The 18,719-nt window shown below is 38.8% G+C and overlaps 2 protein-coding genes across 8 annotated transcripts in view; one reads left to right on the forward strand and one right to left on the reverse strand.

Annotated features, from left to right (window-relative positions):
• TMCC1 (transmembrane and coiled-coil domain family 1) overlaps positions 1-18,719 on the forward strand; it is a 251,085-nt gene that overhangs the window by 171,226 nt on the left and 61,140 nt on the right. The window contains exon 1 of one of the 7 annotated variants that reach the window (XM_034996441.1): positions 17,034-18,175. The exons of the other annotated variants lie outside the window; for them this stretch is intronic. The gene's annotated coding sequence lies outside the window, so the exon portion shown is untranslated. Of the gene's footprint in view, positions 1-17,033; positions 18,176-18,719 lie in introns of those variants that run through there. 7 annotated transcript variants of the gene reach the window in all.
• LOC118004903 (60S ribosomal protein L27a-like) lies at positions 13,950-14,452 on the reverse strand. Its single transcript, XM_034996442.1, has one exon. The coding sequence runs from the start codon at positions 14,446-14,448 to the stop codon at positions 14,002-14,004; it is 447 nt and encodes a 148-aa protein (XP_034852333.1). The 5' UTR covers positions 14,449-14,452; the 3' UTR covers positions 13,950-14,001.

An 18,719-nucleotide genomic window follows, 5' to 3' on the forward strand; every position in this document is an offset into this window, starting at 1 on the left:
TATGACAAAAGCCATTTGTTTCACTCCTAGGACAAAACAAAAACAAAACAAAACAAAAAACCCAAAAGAATGGTTATCAGTACTTGGGCCAACCTTCGTTTTTTTAAAGGAGGAAAATTTTTATCACAGTGATTCAACTGCCTAGACTTAGTTTTGCCCAACATTATACTACTAGCATAAAGGGATATGTAACTAAAATGTGACAACTATGTGCTAAAAGAACTGCTGCAGTCTTTTCTATCCCGAATGACTACAGCATAGCATTCTGGTAGGGGTTATAGACATATCCTGCCAGTTATATCTGTAACTGCAGAAGAGTCCTTAGAATAGATAGTTTGGGGGGCACCTGGGTGGCTCAGTTGGTTAAGCGACTGCCTTCAGCTCGGGTCATGATCCCAGGGTCCTGGGATCGAGCCCCGCATCGGACTCCCTGCTCCGCGGGAAGCCTGCTTCTCCCTCTTCCACTCCCCCTGCTTGTGTTCCCTCTCTCGCTGTGTCTCTCTCTGTCAAATAAATAAATAAAAATCTTTAAAAAAAAAAAAAAAAGAATAGATAGTTTGGTATTTGTCCTAGTAGCTACCAGGTGAACACAGTGATTCTGAAGCATGTTACTTGCCCGCGCTTCCTTGTAAGACATCCGCAGCCTCAGCCTAGATGACCTGGCAGATTTCTGGATCATTTATATGGTTAGAAAGACACATTCCCTACTCCCTTCCCTATTGAGTCATATTAGAGCTAGCAGAAGAGGGTATAGAGTGAGTGAAACTCCTATTGCTGCTCTGGCTGTAGTATACAACTTTTGAATTCTACACGCAAGAGCAAGTCTTTGGCCCTACTCAGTCTATGTTACCATTGCCAGAGGTTCCAAAAGCACCCTCAGGTAGTAGACAGGCTTCTACCAGTTCCCATCTTTGAGTAGAATCACTACCAAACTACAACATGTGCCAAGTAACCTGCTGTATTGTATTGTAGCAGATGATGGCTAGGGAAAGCAAAGAGAGCATAGACAGCTCAGCTCTCCTTAGAATCTTGATTGATGAGATCCTTACTTAAGATGTAACAGAAGCTAGCCTGGTCATTAGGTTTCTTACACATGTTCACATCCGATTGCTCTCATTTGTATAGTTTTGAAATGTACCTAATCCTTCACAGCCCCTGGTGTTCTTAGCCGTTTTTTTGTTATTTGTTTTAAAGAGAGAGGTGTGTGTGCATGCTCATGCAGGTGGGAGATATTGGGAGGGTTGCAGAGGAAGAGGGAGGAAGGAGAGAGAATCTTAAGCAGGCTCCAGGCCCAGCTCAGAGCCTGACATGGGGCTTGATCTCACAACCCTGAGACCATGACCTGAGCTGAAATCAAGAGTCAGATGCTTAACCACCTGAGCCACACAGGTTGCCCCTCTCTTAGCCTTCTTAAACAGTTTTTATTGTATGTGTGTGTATTTGGCTAATGTATTGTCAGAATATTATTTTTTGGGGACGCCTGGGTGGCTCAGTTGGTTAAGTGTCTGCCTTTGGCTCAGGTCATGATCCCAGGGTCCTGGGATCAAGGCCCACATTGGGCTCCCTGCTCAGCAGGGAGCCTTCTTCTCCCTCTGCCCGCTGTTCCCCCTGCTTGTGCTTGCTCTCTCGCTCTCTCTCTCTCTCTGACAAATAAATAAAATCTTTTTAAAAAAAAATACTCTTTTTCACTAAACACTTGAGTGTTCATGTAACTGGTTACACAGTAATGTAACTGGTATATATGTTCTCATAATTTTTTTCTTTTTTGCATGTCATAAATATTTCAAACAAACAGAAATAAAGAGAATAACATAATAAATACCCAAGGACCATTACCAGGCTTTTTCAAACTTCTGATTTTGCTGTATTTGCTTCAGATAAAGTTTAATTTGTGTGTACCACTCCTCAATCCATTCCCCCTTCTTTGAACATAACTACTGTTTTGAATTTAGTATTATTCATGAACATATGTTTATGTAATTTTATTGCATATACATGTATTTATACACAGGATTCTATAACTTCTTTTTTCACTCAGTGTCATCCTTTTGAAATTTACTCACATTGATATATACAGTTTTGTTCTGTTTTAATTGTTATACAGTATTTTTTTGGGGGTGAATATACCACAATTTAGATTGATTCTCCTGTTAATAGATATAAAGGGTGTTTCTGTTATTTCATTGTTTCATGAACAAGTGCTGCAATGAATATTCTTCAAAATGTCTCTCTGCACACATGTACAAGAGGGTTTCTCTAGTATATATACCTAGAAATGGAATGATTGGGTTGTGCAGTATATCATGTTTAACTAGACATGGCCAAATTGCTACCCAGATGACTGTACCAATTTAAACTCCCATCAAAAGTGTCTGAAAGTTCCCATTACCCCACATCTTTACAGACTCTTGAAATTTTTGCCTGTGTGTGGGTATGAAATGGTATCTATACAGCTAGCTAGTGTCTTCCTGGTAATTTGCTTATGTTGGGCAAAGCTTATGAAAAGACAGTGGAGCTGATTGACATCCCAGATTTTTCCCTCAGGAAATATCATTGCTTGATTATGTAGTTCAGTAGGCTATTCTGAATGAAATGCTGCTTGCTGGTAAAATACGTTTGTTTTTAAGAGTTTAAAGAACTTTTTAGGAATTCTATACAAGAATAACTTTGAGGAAAAGAATTTCTCGTAGGTGTTTTCACTTTCCAAATTTATCTTTGTCATTCCAATTTCCTCCCATGATTCTCTTAGTTCTTCTGACTGATAATCAGCAAGGGCATGAAAGAATGAGATGTCAGGTCCTTTATTACAAATTACATCTGACAGCAGAATAAATACACTTCTAAGTAACAAGTGTTCACAGTTTTTCATTGCTATCATTTTGATTACTCCAATAATGAAACTGAATCTATTTCTTAGGAACCAAATTAAGAAAGCCTAGAATATTCCACTACTGAATTGGTAGCAGCTATCTGATAATTATCTGGTGACTTTCTTGAGAAAATGTGTAAAGAATGTGTTATTTCATGTGCATTGCACTTAAATGATTGGTTCTTGAGTTGGATTGTGTACCAATCATCTGTTGCTATGTAACAAACCCTCTCAAAACTTAGTAGCTTAAGATTCTGATTCTGAATAAGATGGAGCAGGTACACTTCACCCATTTTCTCCCACTGAACGCAGTTTTGAAAATGTGGCATAGAGCAGCTATTTGAGAATTCTGAAAGGTAAATTGTAATAGGCAGACTAGGAAAGAAAAGCAGATCTTGGGGTACTATAGAACTAAGGTTGAACTCAGATTTCTCCCATTCTGGTATCCTCAGGCCTGAATCCAGCACAGCCTAAAACACAGAAGTGGGCATCAATGTTAATAGAGAGAACTCCAAGAGAAACCATCAGTTCAGGTGCAGGGAATAAGAAAGTGATATTCTAATGCTCAGAGAAAGTACAGAAATCTTTTGTTGTCCTTTTTTTGTTTTCTCTCTTCTCTTGTGCCATGAACCTCAAGAAATTCTGTGGTGGCAGCAGATTGGGGTCTGACAGGAGCCTAAAGCCCTGGGGGTAGGGAACCTTTCTCTCTGATCAGTGGAGCCTTAGTGCCAAAAAGGTAGAATGTCCCCATTTCCTCTTTTTTTCTCTCTCCTTCAGTTGCTTGGCTCCAGACACAGGCATTGTGGAAGTTGTGTGACAGTGAAGTAAATAAAGCCCAAGCTTTCTGGCTATATGTGACAGGAAAGGGGAACCCTCATGAACCAGAAAATACTGGGGAGATTTTGAAAGGGAGAAGCTAGAAAAATAAACTCTTTAATAAAATTTTATTATGAACTTCTGGGCTTAATCATGTACATGTAGAAATTCAACCCCAAACAACATATGTGCTCTCTGAAAAATGAAGTATGGGTTAGACCACTGCTTAGGTACCAGATTGGCAACGTGGTGGTACACATATGGGACAGATCCAAATAGCACTGCAAAGACTTTAAAAACTTAACTGAATTGAAACCACAATCCACAGAAGGCTGGTCAGAAACTATGGCCTGATGAAAACTGGGTTGATTGCCTACTAAAAGAAAAATATCAGTATTCCCCATAGAATTTTAAGATGACCTAGATAGAATCTTATAATAATATCCAAACAGTCTAGGATACAATAAAAAATTGCTTGGCATTTGAAAAAAATAGGAAAATGAATTCACATGGAAAAAGTCAAAAGAGGCCAATGCCAAAAAGACAGACGTAGTGCTGACAAAAACTGTAAAGCAGCAATTCTTAAAATGTTCCAGCAAGTAAGGGCAAACATTCTTGAAATGAATAGAAAGATAGAAAGTCTCAACAAAGAAATAAAAGATGTGTAAAGGATCAAATGGGCATTTTAGAACTGAAAAATACAGTAAATGAAAAAAAAAATCCCTGGATGGGATCAATAGCAAAATCAAAATGACAGAGAAAAGAGTCAGTAAACATGAAAATAGATAAGTAGAAATTATCCAGTGGGTTGGGGGAGTATTGAGAACAAAAGTGAAGAGAAACTTAGGGACTTGTGGGACAATGACAGAGGTCTAACGTTCATATCATCAGAGTTCCAACAGGAGAGGTGAAGGAGTGGTACAGAAAATTTATTTGAAGAAATAATGCTTAGAAACTTCCCAAATTTGGCAAATGACGTAAACCTATAGATTCAAGATTCAAACCTATAGATTCAGGAAATCCTAAAAAGGATAAAGACAAACCCACCCCCGAACACATAATAACTAAAACTAACATGGTACCAAAACTAAGGACAAGAGAAGATCTTGAAAGCAGAGAAAAATCATGTCGTACTTATAGGGAAACAACTATTCAGATAACTACATATTTCTTATCAGAAATCTTGGATGACAGAAAGAAGTAGAATTACATTTTAAAGTGCTGGTGGCAGGGGTATCAACTTAGGGTTTTATGTCTAGCAAAGTATCTCTCAGGGATGAGGGAAAAATAAGGACATTCTCAAAGGAAGGAAAACTAAAAGAATTTGCAGCTACTAGATCCTGCTGTAAAAGAATTGCTAAAGAAAGTTCTTAAGACAGAAGGAAATTTGGGGGCGCCTGGGTGGCTCAGATGGTTAAGCATCTGCCTTCGGCTCAGGTCATGATCCCAGGGTCCTGGGATCGAGTCCTGCGTCGGGCTCCCTGCTAGGCGGGGAGCCTGCTTCTCCCTCTGTCTCTCTCTCTCTTTCTCTCTCTCACTCTCATGAATAAATAAATAAAACAAAAAAAAAAAAGAAGAAAATTTGGAACTTCAAGAATGAAGGAAGAGCAACAGAAATGGTTAATATCTCAGTAATATTTATACTTGAATTCTTCAATTAACAGTAGAAAGCAAAGAATTATAACATCAATAACAGGGTTTTCAATATATATAAATATATAATATATATGAAGAGAGAGGGTAAAAGAATCTAAAATGGTAATAATGATAAGGTTTGTACTTTCACTTGAAGTGCTAAAATACCGATTTTAAGTAGTCTGTGAAAAGTTACACATGTATATTGTGATCATTAGAGCAACCACAAAAAAACAAAACCTGACCCCCCAAATTGTAGTAAAATACACAGTAGATTAAAATGAAATACTAAGAACTGTTCACATAAACCAGAAGAGGGCAGGAAGGGAGAAAAAAAGTGGAATGAAAAACAGGACAGACAGAAAGCAATAAAATTAGAGACCTGAATTCAAACATATTGGTAATTTACATTAAATGTAAATGATGTAAACATGCCAAGTAAATGACAGTTTATCAGAGTGGATTTTTTAAAAAGATTTATTTTAGAAAGAGAGTTTGAGCAGGGAGAGGGGCAGAGGGGGAGGGAGAGAGAGAAAATCTCAAGCAGATTACGTGCTGAGTGTGGAGCCAGAAGGCAGGGCTCAATCCCACAACCCTGAGTCATGACCTGAGCCAAAACCAAGAGGTGACAGCTCAACCAGCTGAGCCACCCAGGTGCCCCCAGAGTGGATTTAGGAAAAAAACAAAACAAAAAAACTCTGATAATCTCCTGCTTATTAAAAAAATTCACTTCAAATATAATGATGTACATAAGTTACAAGAAAAAGGATAGGGGTGCCTGGGTGGTTGGTTAAGTGGCTGCCTTCGGCTTGGGTCATGATCCCAGGGTCCTGGGATCAAGCCCCTCCCATCAGGCTCCCTGCTCAGCGCGGAGCCTGCTTCTCCCTCTCCCACTCCCCCTACTTGTGTTCCTTCTCTTGCTCGCTCTCTCTGTCAAATAAATAAAGTCTTTTAAAAGGAAAAGAAAAGAAAAAGGACAGAAAAAGGTATACTTTGGGCACTTGGGTGACTCAGTCAGTTGAGCAGCTGACTCTTGGTTTCAGTTGAGGTGGTGATCTCCGAGTCCTGGGATGAGCCCTGCATTGGGCTCCACACTCAGACAGGAAGTCTACTTGTGGATTCTCTCTCTCTCTCTCCCGCTCTCCCCCTTCCCCTCCCCCTGCTCCTGCACTTGCTCGCTCGCTCTCTCTGTCTCTTCTCTTTTTGTCTCTAAAATAAATACATCTTTTTTTTAAATAAAGATTTTATTTATTTATTTGATAGAGATAGAGGGAGAGCACAAGCAGGGGGAGCAGCAGGCAGAGGGAGAGGGAGAAGCAGGCTCCCTGCTGAGGAAGGAGCCCGACGTGGGGCTTGATCCCAGGATCCTGGGATCATGACCCAAGCTGAAGGCAGCCGCTTAACCGACTGAGCCCCCCAGGTGTCCCTAAAATAAATAAATCTTAAAAAAAAAAAAAAAAAAAACTTGAGTGTAAACTTCAGAGCAAGGAAAATTACTAGAAATAAAGATAATACCTAAGGATAAAAAAATAGTTCACCAAGAAAACATAACAGCCCTAAAACTGTATATGTACATATTGGAAGAAAAAAAATGGATAGAACTGAAAAGGGAGATAAATCCACAATTACAGTTAGAGGCTTCAGCACTCCTCTCTAGGTGATCTATAGAACCTAGTAGGCAGAAAATCAGCAAGGATAAAGAAGAACTAGGCATGCCTGGGTGGCTCAGTCATTAAGCATCTACCTTCAGCTCAGGTCATGATCTCAGGGTCCTGGGATTGAGCCCTGCATCAGGCTCCCTGCTCAGCAGGGGGAGGCTGGTTCTTTGCCACCCCTTCCCCCTGCTCGCTCTCTCTTCCTCTGTCTCTCAAATAAATAAATAAAATCTAAAAAAAAAAAAAAAAGAACTAAGTAGCACCTTCCACCAACTGGATCTGTTGATGTGTCTAGAACACTTTAAACAATAGCAGAATACATATTTTTTCAAGTGCCCAGATACCAATCAAAATAGACCCTATTGTGTATGATAAAACTAACCTGAAATAAATTTAAAAGAATTGAAATAAGGTATGTTCTCTGACCACAGGAGAGTTAGACTAGGAAACAATAACATAAAGATAACAGGAAAATATCTAAACATTTAGATATGAAACAGCGTACTTCTAAATCATCCATGGGTCAAAGAGAAAGTCTCAAAGGAAATTGGAAAATATTTTGAGCTGAGAGAAAATGAAAACATAAAAAATACATCACAAAAATTTGGGGGAGGGGTGCCTGGGTGGCACAGTTGGTTAAGTGTCTTACTCTTGGTTTAGGCTCAGGTTGTGATCTCAGGGGTGTGAGAACGAACCCTGCATCAGATTTGTACTGAACACAGAGTCTGCTTGAGTTTTTTTCTCTCCCTCTCCCCTTCCCCACTGCATGCATGTGCTCTCTCTCCCTCTCTCTAAAATAAATAAATAAATAAATCTTTTTTTAAAAAAATGGGTGGATGCAGCTAATGTAGTAGAGGGTAATTTATAACATTAAATGCTTCTATAAGAAAAAAGGTATCAAATCAACAATCTAAGCACCAACCTTAACAAACTAGAAGACGTGTAAAAATAATAAACCCAAAGCAAGCAGAAGGAAGGAGATAATAAAAATAAGAGCAGAAACCAGTGAAATTTAAAACAAACAGTAGAGCAAAACAGTGAAAACAAAAGCTGGTTCATAGAAAGGATTAAAATTGATAAATCTCTGGGTGCCTGGGTGACTCACTCAGTAAGCATCTGCCTTTGGCTCAGGTCGCAGTCTGCATCGGGGGGGGGGGTCCCTGCTCAGCAGGGAGCCTGCTTCTCCCTCTCTCCCCTGCTCGTGCACTCTCTCTCTCAAATAAAATCTTTAAAAAAATAAAAATTAAATAAAATTGATAAACCTCTAACAAGATGATGATGGCAGACATGAAGTACTGATGTGCAGAATGAAAGAGAGAGAGCTATCACTATAAACCCACAGACATCAAAAAGATTATAAGGACCACTATAAACAACTCTAAATACATAAATCAGCAACTTAATGGAGGAGACCAAATTCTCAAACAGTGAACTACCAAAACTCACCTAAGTTGAAAAGATAGCCTGAGTAGTTCTATAGCTATTAAAGAAATGAAATTTGTAGTTCAAGACATTCTGAAAAAGAAATTACATAGAGTCACTGGAAATTCTACCACACATTTACAGAAATATACCAACTCTGTGTGATTTCTTACAGAAAATAAAAGGGAAAGGGACTCCATTTTAGGAGACCAGCATTACTCTGATATCAAAACCAGACAAAAGCTGTACAAGAAAACAAAACAGACCAATATCTCTCATAAACACAGATGTACTAACAAATTGAACATGGCAATGTATATAAAGAATAATATATCATGACCCAATGTAGTTTATATCAGGAATGCAATACTATTTTAGTATTTGAAAATCAAATGATATAATTCACAATATTGACAACCCAAATAAAACCATGTATCAGTTGATACAGGAAAAACATTTGACAAAACCTAATAACCATTCATTATTTAAAACTCTCAACAAACTAGGAGTAGAAGGAAATTTCTTCAACTGATAAAAGGCATCTAACAAAAAAAATTTTAAACTGCAACAACATCATACTTATTGGTGTAAGCCTGAATCTTTTCATTTTAAGATTGGGAAGAAGGCAGGGATGTGCTCTCTTACTACTCCTATTTAACATTGTACTTGAAGTGCTAGCCAATACAATAAGGCAAGAAAAAGAAATAAAAGGCATAGATGGAGAAGGAAGAAATAAAACTGCCTGTACTCACAGCTACATGACTGCCTATATAGAAAATCCCAAGAAATCCAGAAAAAACTCCTAGAACTAATAAATGAGTTTAGCAAGATCTAAAGATAACAGTGCCAACCCACACAAAACAGTTGAGCTTTTATATACTTGCAATGAACAATTGGGGGGAAGGGTTTACTATTTATAAAGGCAGCAAGAGAAAAATAGTTAAGTATAAGAATAAAAATCATATTGAAGGATCTATATGCTGAAATTGTAAAACACTAATGAAAGAAATTAAAGATATAAAAAAATACAGAGATATATTCAGGGATTGGAAGACTTAGCATTCTAAAAATGTCATTTCTCTCCAGTAGTTTTATAGATTTATACAATTCCAGTAAAAAATCTTAGGATTTTTCTTTTTTGTAATTATAGACAAGCTTATTCTCAAATTTATGTGGAAAGACAGAGGGACTAGAATAGCCAAACCAATTTTGGAAAAGAAGGATAAAGCTGAGTGAATTATCCAACCCAGTTTCAAGACTTATCATAGGGTGCCTGGGTGGCTCAGATGGTTAAGTGTCTGCCTTCGGCTCAGGTCATGATCCCAGGGTCCTGGGATCGAGTCCCGCATCGGGCTCCCTGCTTAGCGGGGAGCCTGCCTCTCTCTGTCTCTGTCTCTTATGAATAAATAAATAAAAATCTTTAAAAAAAAAAAAGACATCATAAAGCTACAGTAATCAAGATGGTATCATATTGGCAAAAGGATAGATATATAGATTGCTAGGACAGAATAGGAAGTCCAAAAATAGAACCACATAAATATCTCCCAGTTCATTTTTCATTAAAATGCAAAGATAATTCAATGGAAAATGGATAATGTTTTTAAAAAAAGATTTTGGACAAATTTGACATCCATATGCAAAAATATGAACCTCTACATAGATCTCACACTTGATATAAAAATTAACACAAAATAGTTCAGAAATCTATATGTAAAACATAAAACCCTCAGAGGAATACATAGAAAATCTTTGACCTGGGATGAAGCAAAATGTTTTTAGGTATGACATCTTAAACACAATTCATAACATTAAAAAAATGATAAAAAGGAATTCATCAAAATTAAAAAAAAATTTTTTTTAATGATGAAAAACACTATTAAGAGAATGAGAAGGCATGCTACAGCCTGGGAGAAGATTTTGCAGATCAGTTATCTGACAAAGGCCATATATTCAGAGTATATTTTTAAAACTGTCAAAACTGACCAGGAAAGAAACAACCCATTTGAAAAATGATTGAATTTGAATGTCTTAAATAGTCTGTTTACCGAAGAGGATGTACGGTGGTAAATAAATAAATGAAAAATATTTAGCATTATTAACCATTAGGGAAATGCAAATTAAAACCAGGATGAGATACTACTAGTCTAATGGCACAAATGAAAACTGACCATTTCAGATACTGACAAGGATGCAGACAACAACCCTAATGCATTGTTTATAGGAAAGGAAAATGGTACAACTATTCAATGGTACAACAGTTTGGTGATTTTCTTTTTAAGTTAAATGTACACTTAACATGTGACCCAACAAATCCATTCCTAGGTTTTTTAACCTATAGAAGTAAAAACTTATATTTCCACAGAATTCTTCGTACCATTGTTTAGAGCAGCTCTATTCATAATTGCCAAGAAGTAGAAACCATCCAAATATCCTTCAGCAAGTGAATGGATAAACTGTGGTATATCCATATAGTGCACTACTATTCAACATAAAAAGAAATGAATCATTGATACATACAATATCCTGGATGCATGAGTCTCAGAGACATTGTGCTAAGTAAAAGAAATCACCTCAAAAGTTATATGATTCTGTTTATGTCACATTCTCAAAAAAGACAAAATCATGGTGAAAAGAATGGATTATGCATTAGTGGTGGGGTTAGGTGTGACTACACAAGCGAGTGCGTGATTTATTTATTTATTTATGGTGTATAATTGACATACTGTATTAGTTTCAGGTGTACAGCATATTGATTCAACTATACTCATTGCTCACTGTGATAAGTGCAGTCACCATTTGTTACTCTACAATTATTACAGTATCATTGACTAATTTCCTATGCTGTACTTTTCATCTCCGTGACTTGTTTATTTTATAACTGGAAGTTTGTACTCCTTAATCTGTTTCACCTTCCCCCCACTACCTCCCCTCTGGCAACCACCCGTTTGTTCTCTAAGAGAGAACTCTTTAAGAGTGTGTTCATTTTTTTTTTTTTATTTGTTCATTTTGTTTTTTACATTCCACATGTAAGTGAAATCATATGATATTTGTCTTTGATTTATTTCACTTAGCAAAATTCCCTCTAGGTCCATCCTTGTTGCAGATGGCAAGATTTTGTTCTTTTTTTATAGTAAGTATTCCACTGTATTTATGTACCATATCTTCTTTATCCATTCATTGATCAATTAACACGTGGATGGCTTCCCTATGTTGGCTGTTGTCAGTAATGCTGCAGTAAACATAGGTATATATGTATCTGTTTGAATTAGTGTTTTTGTTTTCTTTGGGTAAATACCCAGGAGTGGAATTACTGAATCATATGGTAATTCTATTTTTTTTTTTTTTAAGATTTTTATTTATTTATTGGGGGATGGGGGCAGAGGAGCAGAGGGAGAGGGACAAGCGGACTCTACACTGAGCGCAGAGCCTGACACAGACAGGGCTTGATCTCACAGCCCTGAGATTACCACCTGAGCCAAAATCAAGAGTCAGACGCTCATCTGAAGGAGCCACCCAGGCACCTCCGTAATTCTATTTATAATACTGTTTTCCACAGTGGTTATACCAGTTTACACACTGCCCCCCTCCCCCGCTGACTGAATGAAGGTTCCCTTTTCTCCACATCCTCACCAGCCCTTGTTCCTTGTCTTTTTCATTACTAGCCATTCTGACTGTTGTGAGGTGGTATTTCACTGTAGGTTTGATTTGCTTTCCCCAGTGATTAGTAATGTTGAACATTTTTCACAAGGGAGTCTTTTAGAGCAATGGAACTGCACTTTATCCTGATTCTGCTGATAGTTATGTGAATCTATGCGTGTTTTAAAATTCATAGAACTGGGGTGCCTGGGTGGCTCAGTTGTTAAGTGTCTGCCTTCAGCTCAGGTCATGATCCCAGGCTCCTGGGATCGAGCCCCGCATTAGGCTCCCTGCTCAGCAGGAAGCCTGCTTCTCCCTCTCCCACTCCCCCTGTGTGTGTTCCCTCTCTCGCTGTCTCTCTCTGTCAAATAAATAAAATCTTAAAAAAAAATTCATAAAATCTACACGTCTAATAAGTTAATTTTGTAGTGCTAATTTAAAACATTTTTTAAAAGCTTAATGGCATAGGGCGCCTGGGTGGCTCGGTTGGGTGACTGCTTTCGGCTCAGGTCATGATCCTGGAGTCCCTGGATCGAGTCCCGCATCGGGCTCCCTGCTCGGCAGGGAGTCTGCTTCTCCCTCTGACCCTCCCCCCTCTCATGTGCTCTCTCTCTCTCATTCTCTCTCTGTCAAATAATAAATAAAATCTTTAAAAAAAAAAAACTTAATGGCTTAAAGTGACACCTTATTTATATGTCATGATTCTGTGGACTGATCAGGTGGTTCTTTTGCTTTCCTTTGTGTTGGCTGGGATATTGGGATGCCCAGAAGGTCCAAATGGCCTCACTCACAAGGCTAGCAATATGTATTAGCCATTGACTCAGAATTTAGCTATGACTCTTGGCCAACAACATTGGTTCTTCCACTCTTAGTACTCTCTGCATGGCTGGTTGGGCTTTTTTGCAGCATGGCCAGTGGGTTCCATGGAGTGTTCAAAAGAACAATCTCCAGTTTCCAAGCACTTATAGGTCTCTGCATCATGCTTGCTAAAGCCCCATTTGCTGTAGTTAGTCCTGTGACCAAACCCAGAGTCAGTGTGGGAAAGTACAGGGCATGAATACGAGGAGTGCTGGCTCCTTAGGGGCCTCCAAATTAATGTCTTTCACAGATGGTGAGTGCTTTTTGTTTTGTATTGTTTTGTTTCCTTAAAACAGCTTTCCTTCGATTATCCATATTCCTTCAACAAAAACATTAAGAGACTCCAGTATCTAAGAGGGAGTAATTGAAGAAGATTGCCTGTTATTTAAAAAAAATGTAAACTGTGATTGTTTGAAACATGTTGAAAATGTGTTGTTTTCCTGTAAGTGTCGATGATTATAGACCCACATCTTTTTTTTTAAGATTTTATTTATTTATTTATTTGAGAGAGAGAGAGAGCATGAGCTGGGGGGAACGGCAGAGGCAGAGGGAGAAGCAGACTCCCTGCTGAGCAGGGAGCCTAATATGGGGCTCCATCCCAGGACCCCAAGATCATGACCTGAGCTGAAGGTAGCTGCTTAACTGACTAAGCCACCCAGGTGCCCTGTAGACCCACATCTTGTCAGAGATTTGAGTTTGTTCTTTGTGTACCCGATTACTTTCCCCCATAACTCTATCATTAATTGACTCTCAGTATAGGGAATGGGGTTCCAAAAGCACTTACATGAAATATGGTGCGAGTGGATCTTAAAAGTTCTCATCAAGAGGGGGCGCCTGGGTGGCTCAGTTGGTTAAGCGACTGCCTTCGGCTCAGGTCATGATCCTGGAGTCCCTGGATCGAGTCCCGCATTGGGCTCCCTGCTCGGCAGGGAGCCTGCTTCTGCCTCTGACCCTCCCCCCTCTCATGTGCTCTCTCTCTCTCATTCTCTCTGTCTCAAATAAATAAATAAAATCTTTAAAAAAAAAAAAAGTTCTCATCAAGAGGAAAAAAAAATTTTTTTTTTTTGAAAAGCACCTGTTAGCATTTAATGAACCCCCCCAAACGTGGCTTCAAGCTACTAGAATGCAGGCGCCCCCGACACCCTTAATCTTCTCCTCTGCTCTTCTACTGAAGAATTTGGCCTTCACGATGACAGGCTGTTTTGGGAGTTTTCCCTTTCCCAGAACTTTGTAGTAGCCCAATCGCACCACATCAATGATAGGAGCAGCTCCAGTCTTGGTTTTGGCGGCATTTACCTGTGTCTGCTCACTGACCAAGGTCCACAGTTTATCACGGTTGACAGTTGGGCAGAAGCTCTGGTTCCTCTTTAAGTGGTAATGTCTCATACCAACTTTTCCAAAGTAACCTGGGTGATACTTGTCAAAGTTGATCCTGTGGTGATGCATGCCACCAGCATTACCCCGGCCTCCTGGGCGCTTCCGGTGCTTGCCGATGCGGCAGTGGCCGTGGCTCATGTGGCCCCGAAGTTTCTGGGTCTTCCTCAGTCTTGATGGCATGTCGGCAGCCCAGACAGAAAAGCAAAAGGAAAAATTTTTGTAACCATACGTGGTTATGGATGTTAACTAAACTTACTGTGGTAATCATTTTGCAATATACACATGTATCAGATCATTGTGTTATACACCTAAAACTAATACAATGTTATATGTATTGATTATATCTCAATTTTAAAAACACAAAAGAGCTCACAGCACTGCAGACAACCTTGGGATTAATTTTGGGGATAGAAAGGAACCTTCTTTTTTTATTATTATGTTAATCACCATACATTACATCATTAGTTTTTGATGTAGTGTTCCATGGTTCATTATTTGTGCACAACACCCAGTGCTCCATGCAGAACGTGCCCTCTTTAATACCCATCACCAGGCTAACCCATCCTCCCACCCCCCTCCCCTCTAGAAGCCTCAGTTTGTTTTTCAGAGTCCATCGTCTCTCATGGTTCATCTCCCCCTCCGATTCCCCCCCCTTCATTCTTCCCCTCCTGCTATCTTCTTCTTCTTCTTCTTTTTTTAACATATAATGTATTATTTGTTTCGGAGGTACAGATCTGTGATTCAACAGTCTTGCACAATTCACAGTGCTCACCATAGCACATACCCTCCCCAATGTCTATCACCCAGCCACCCCATCCCTCCCACCCCCCACTCCAGCAACCCTCAGTTTGTTTCCTGAGATTAAGAATTCCTCATATCAGTGAGGTCATATGATACATGTCTTTCTCTGATTGACTTATTTTGCTTAGCATAACACTCTCCAGTTCCATCCACGTCGTTGCAAATGGCAAGATTTCATTCAGAAAGGAACCTTCTTGAACATATAGTCAGATAGCATCCAAAGAAGTAATTTGTCTAAAAAAAAGCCTCCACAGAGGTTTTATATATTGAAGATATAACGCAGGAATACTAAACCAGAAACAGCCTACAAAATGAATACATTGCAGAAATTGAGGGTGTTTTTGTTTTTTGCTCGTTTCCTTATTCCATTGTTCTTAAGCAATGGTAAACACAAGAAACCAGATTACTATGGAATGAATGCATGAAGTAGGAAATAGATGGTATGAGGACAGCAGCATGGTGTAGTAGAAAGAACCTAAATGGAGAAATAGAAGAGAGGGATTCTAGATCTGATCTGTCCACTCCTGCATCCTTCACTTCTTTCAATACCTTGGCTTTCATACTACAAATGAGGTGTTTGATCTGAATAGTGCTTCTTAACATCCCTAGAAGGCTCTAGAGACCAGGATCTCTGATGGAGATGGAGATTTGAAAAAAAAAAAAAGAAAAAGAAAAAAGAAGAGTCAGTATAATTCTTGTTTCCACCATATAAATTACAGAAAGCAGGGACACCTGGGTGGCTCAGTTGGTTAAGCTGCTGCCTTCGGCTCAGGTCATGATCCCAGGATCCTGGGATCAAGTCCCACATCGGATCCCTGCTCAGCGGGGAACCTGCTTCTCCCTCTGCCTGACTCTCCCCCCCTGCTTGTGTGCTTTCTCTCTCTGACAAATAAATAAATAAAATCTTTTTTAAAAATTACAGAAAGCAAAACTAAGATTCTAGGCTGGGGAGAGTATATAGAATATATAGAATGAGAAGGTATCGAAGAGGGGTGTGAGTTTTTACAAAGTATTGAGAAATATTGTAGTCTAGAAAATACAAAGGATCTCTAATGTCAATAGCAAGCAAGACTTGCTCGTCTTACTCATTTTTTCATCCCTAAATGCAGACACAGGGCCTGACACATGGTAATACTTATTTAATAATACAGGATCCCTCCTTCCTCTTAGAAAATTTTGTTTCGGACTTTGGAGAGAGTAATTTAGGGGTGTAACAGTTTCATCCCTTTGTTAGTCACACATTGCCTCTATAGATGAGGTATGAATGATGAATTCCTTCTGTCCCCCTACTAATACCTATTCATTTTTGGCCTAAAGTCTGTAGCTATATAGTGCTGTTTCTGTACAGGTTTATATAACTTATCAGATGCTCCCTTCTGTTCCTATTATGGTTCATAGAAGGAACTGAAAAACATTAGTTCATGTCTCCTTGCTTCACAGTGGACTGAACCCCATACACCAAAGAAATGTCTTACTGCTCTCTCAAACGTATTTTATGTTGGCCTTGTGTTAGGATCATAAGAAGGAAGCTCAGAACTCAGAAATAAACTACAGTTATTCCTTTTCAATTGATAATAATGACCTCTCTGGGCACTGTTCCCTGTATAGCCTATAACAGGAATCAAAATTTCCTTTGACAGTCTAGATACCAACACAAAAATTCATGTTCAAAGTAAATTATTCTTTCAGAAGTCCCTGTAAAATGATCTAAAGCAAAATTTATTAATATGGGAAACTACATATCCAGTATTTAAAAACAACCTCTTTTGAAACTACCCAGTAATAGTTTTTCCTATTTGGTGATATTTTTGTTTCCTAGACTTAATAAGATGTTGCATTACATCTTTAAGTAAAATTCTTAATGAATGGAAAAATTGTATTAGAAATTATAAGATCACCTGATAGGTGTTTGGGTATAAGTATAGATCCAAAAAAACCTTGATTAGAAATTGGAAATCTGTAAATAATCAAACTATGTGTATCTCCTTTTTAAATCCAATATTGGTGAACTAATACTTCTAAAATTAAAAGTAGTGTGTCTTGTAAGTGAAAAGCCTTTCCTTTATTTATTTCTTCCTTCCCACCCCACTCCCATTATGTATTTGTTAATACCTGTTTTTTGCTCCCTCAGTGGATGTCAGATAACATGTCATAGGTATTTGACCTCAGCTGTCTTGCGTGGACTATTGTAATAGCCTCCTAAGCATTTTCCTGTCCCCCGGCCCTCACTTAATTCCAGCATTGTCTATTCCTTACTCAGAGTGATCTTGTTAAAACCTAAAAGCTTTCCTAACTCTGCTCAAGACTCCCATTGACTTCCTTACAGTAGCCTACGGTGTCATACACAGTCCGACCCTGCTTTCATCCACCAAGCCTCTCTGTCCTCGTTTTCTGTTTTCCCTCCCTTAGTCACTCATCCTCCTTGGCATTCTTTGTGCACACCAAATCCATTCGTGTCTCAAGGCCTTTGAACTTGGTATCTCTCCCTGGGGTACCTTTCCCCAGATATCTGCATGCTTTCATTCAGATCTCTGATCAGATGTTATTTTATCAGAGAGGCCCCATCATCCTCTGTCCTCTTTATTCTGCTTTATTTTTCCTCATAGCACTCATCACCATTGGATATATATTTGTTTGTTTATTGGCTCTCTTCCCCAGCTAGCATGTAGGCAGAATATGTTTGTTCTTTGATGCTTCTCCAGAACAGTGCCTCAGATATTTGAATGAACAGCTCAGCTTAAGTTCTACCTCTTTGAAGCTTTTCTCCAACCTATAGTGACTCACTTTTCTCTCATTTTCTGAACATGTCATTGTGGGTGCTCATGTTCTATCGCTACTGATTCCTTAAAAATGGAATTCTTATTGTAGTCATAACTATGTAGTAGGTAAGAGTGTGGAGTGAGAATTGTACAGTATGGTTTAAATCCCAGCCATTTAAGTCTGAGCAGGTTGTTAACCTTCCTACTTTTGCATTTCTATTCCTGTAAAATGGCCGTAATGGGTAGTTCAATGAATGGAACACAGAGGAGAGAGAATGGGAAAAGCAGGAGGAGACCTGATCATCAAGATCCTTACGTGACATACCTGGGTGTTTGGACTTTTTCATGTAAGTAACAGCTTTGAAAGACTTTTTTTTTTTTTTAAGATTTTATTTATTTATTTGACAGAGACACAGTGAGAGAGGGAACACAAGCAGGAGGCAGTGGATGAGGGAGAATCAGGCTTCCCGCGGAGCAGGGAGCCCGATGTGGGGCTCGATCCCAGGACCCTGGGATCATGATCCGAGCCAAAGCCAGACGCTTAACAACTGAGCCACCCAGGCGCCCCGAAAGACTTTTTTTTTAAGTGGTAATACGACATAGGGTAAATTTTCAACTTATTTAAAATTTTAAACTTCATGGGGTACCTGGCTAGGTCAGTCAATAGAGCATGTGACTCTTGATCTCAGGATTGTGAGTTCAAGCCCCACGTTGGGCATGGAGCCTACTTTAAAAAAATTAAATTCTAACTTCATTTACTCTATGCTAATACTGAACTGTTGAAAACTTAATTTACCTTGTGGTGGTGCTTTCATACTGTTTTGTTTTGTCTCTGTGTCCTGTGTTTACTGCCGTTTCCTGGATAAATTTTATTTATTAAACAATTGGGTC

The sequence above is a fragment of the Mirounga leonina genome, unplaced genomic scaffold, assembly GCF_011800145.1.
Source record: "Mirounga leonina isolate KUSES-001 unplaced genomic scaffold, KU_Mleo_1.0 Mir_94, whole genome shotgun sequence".
NCBI lineage: Eukaryota > Metazoa > Chordata > Mammalia > Carnivora > Phocidae > Mirounga > Mirounga leonina.

Bases quoted from the DNA above. Each gene is read 5' to 3' on its own strand.
- LOC118004903 (XM_034996442.1), bottom strand. From the start codon at position 14,448: ATGCCATCAAGACTGAGGAAGACCCAGAAACTTCGGGGCCACATGAGC.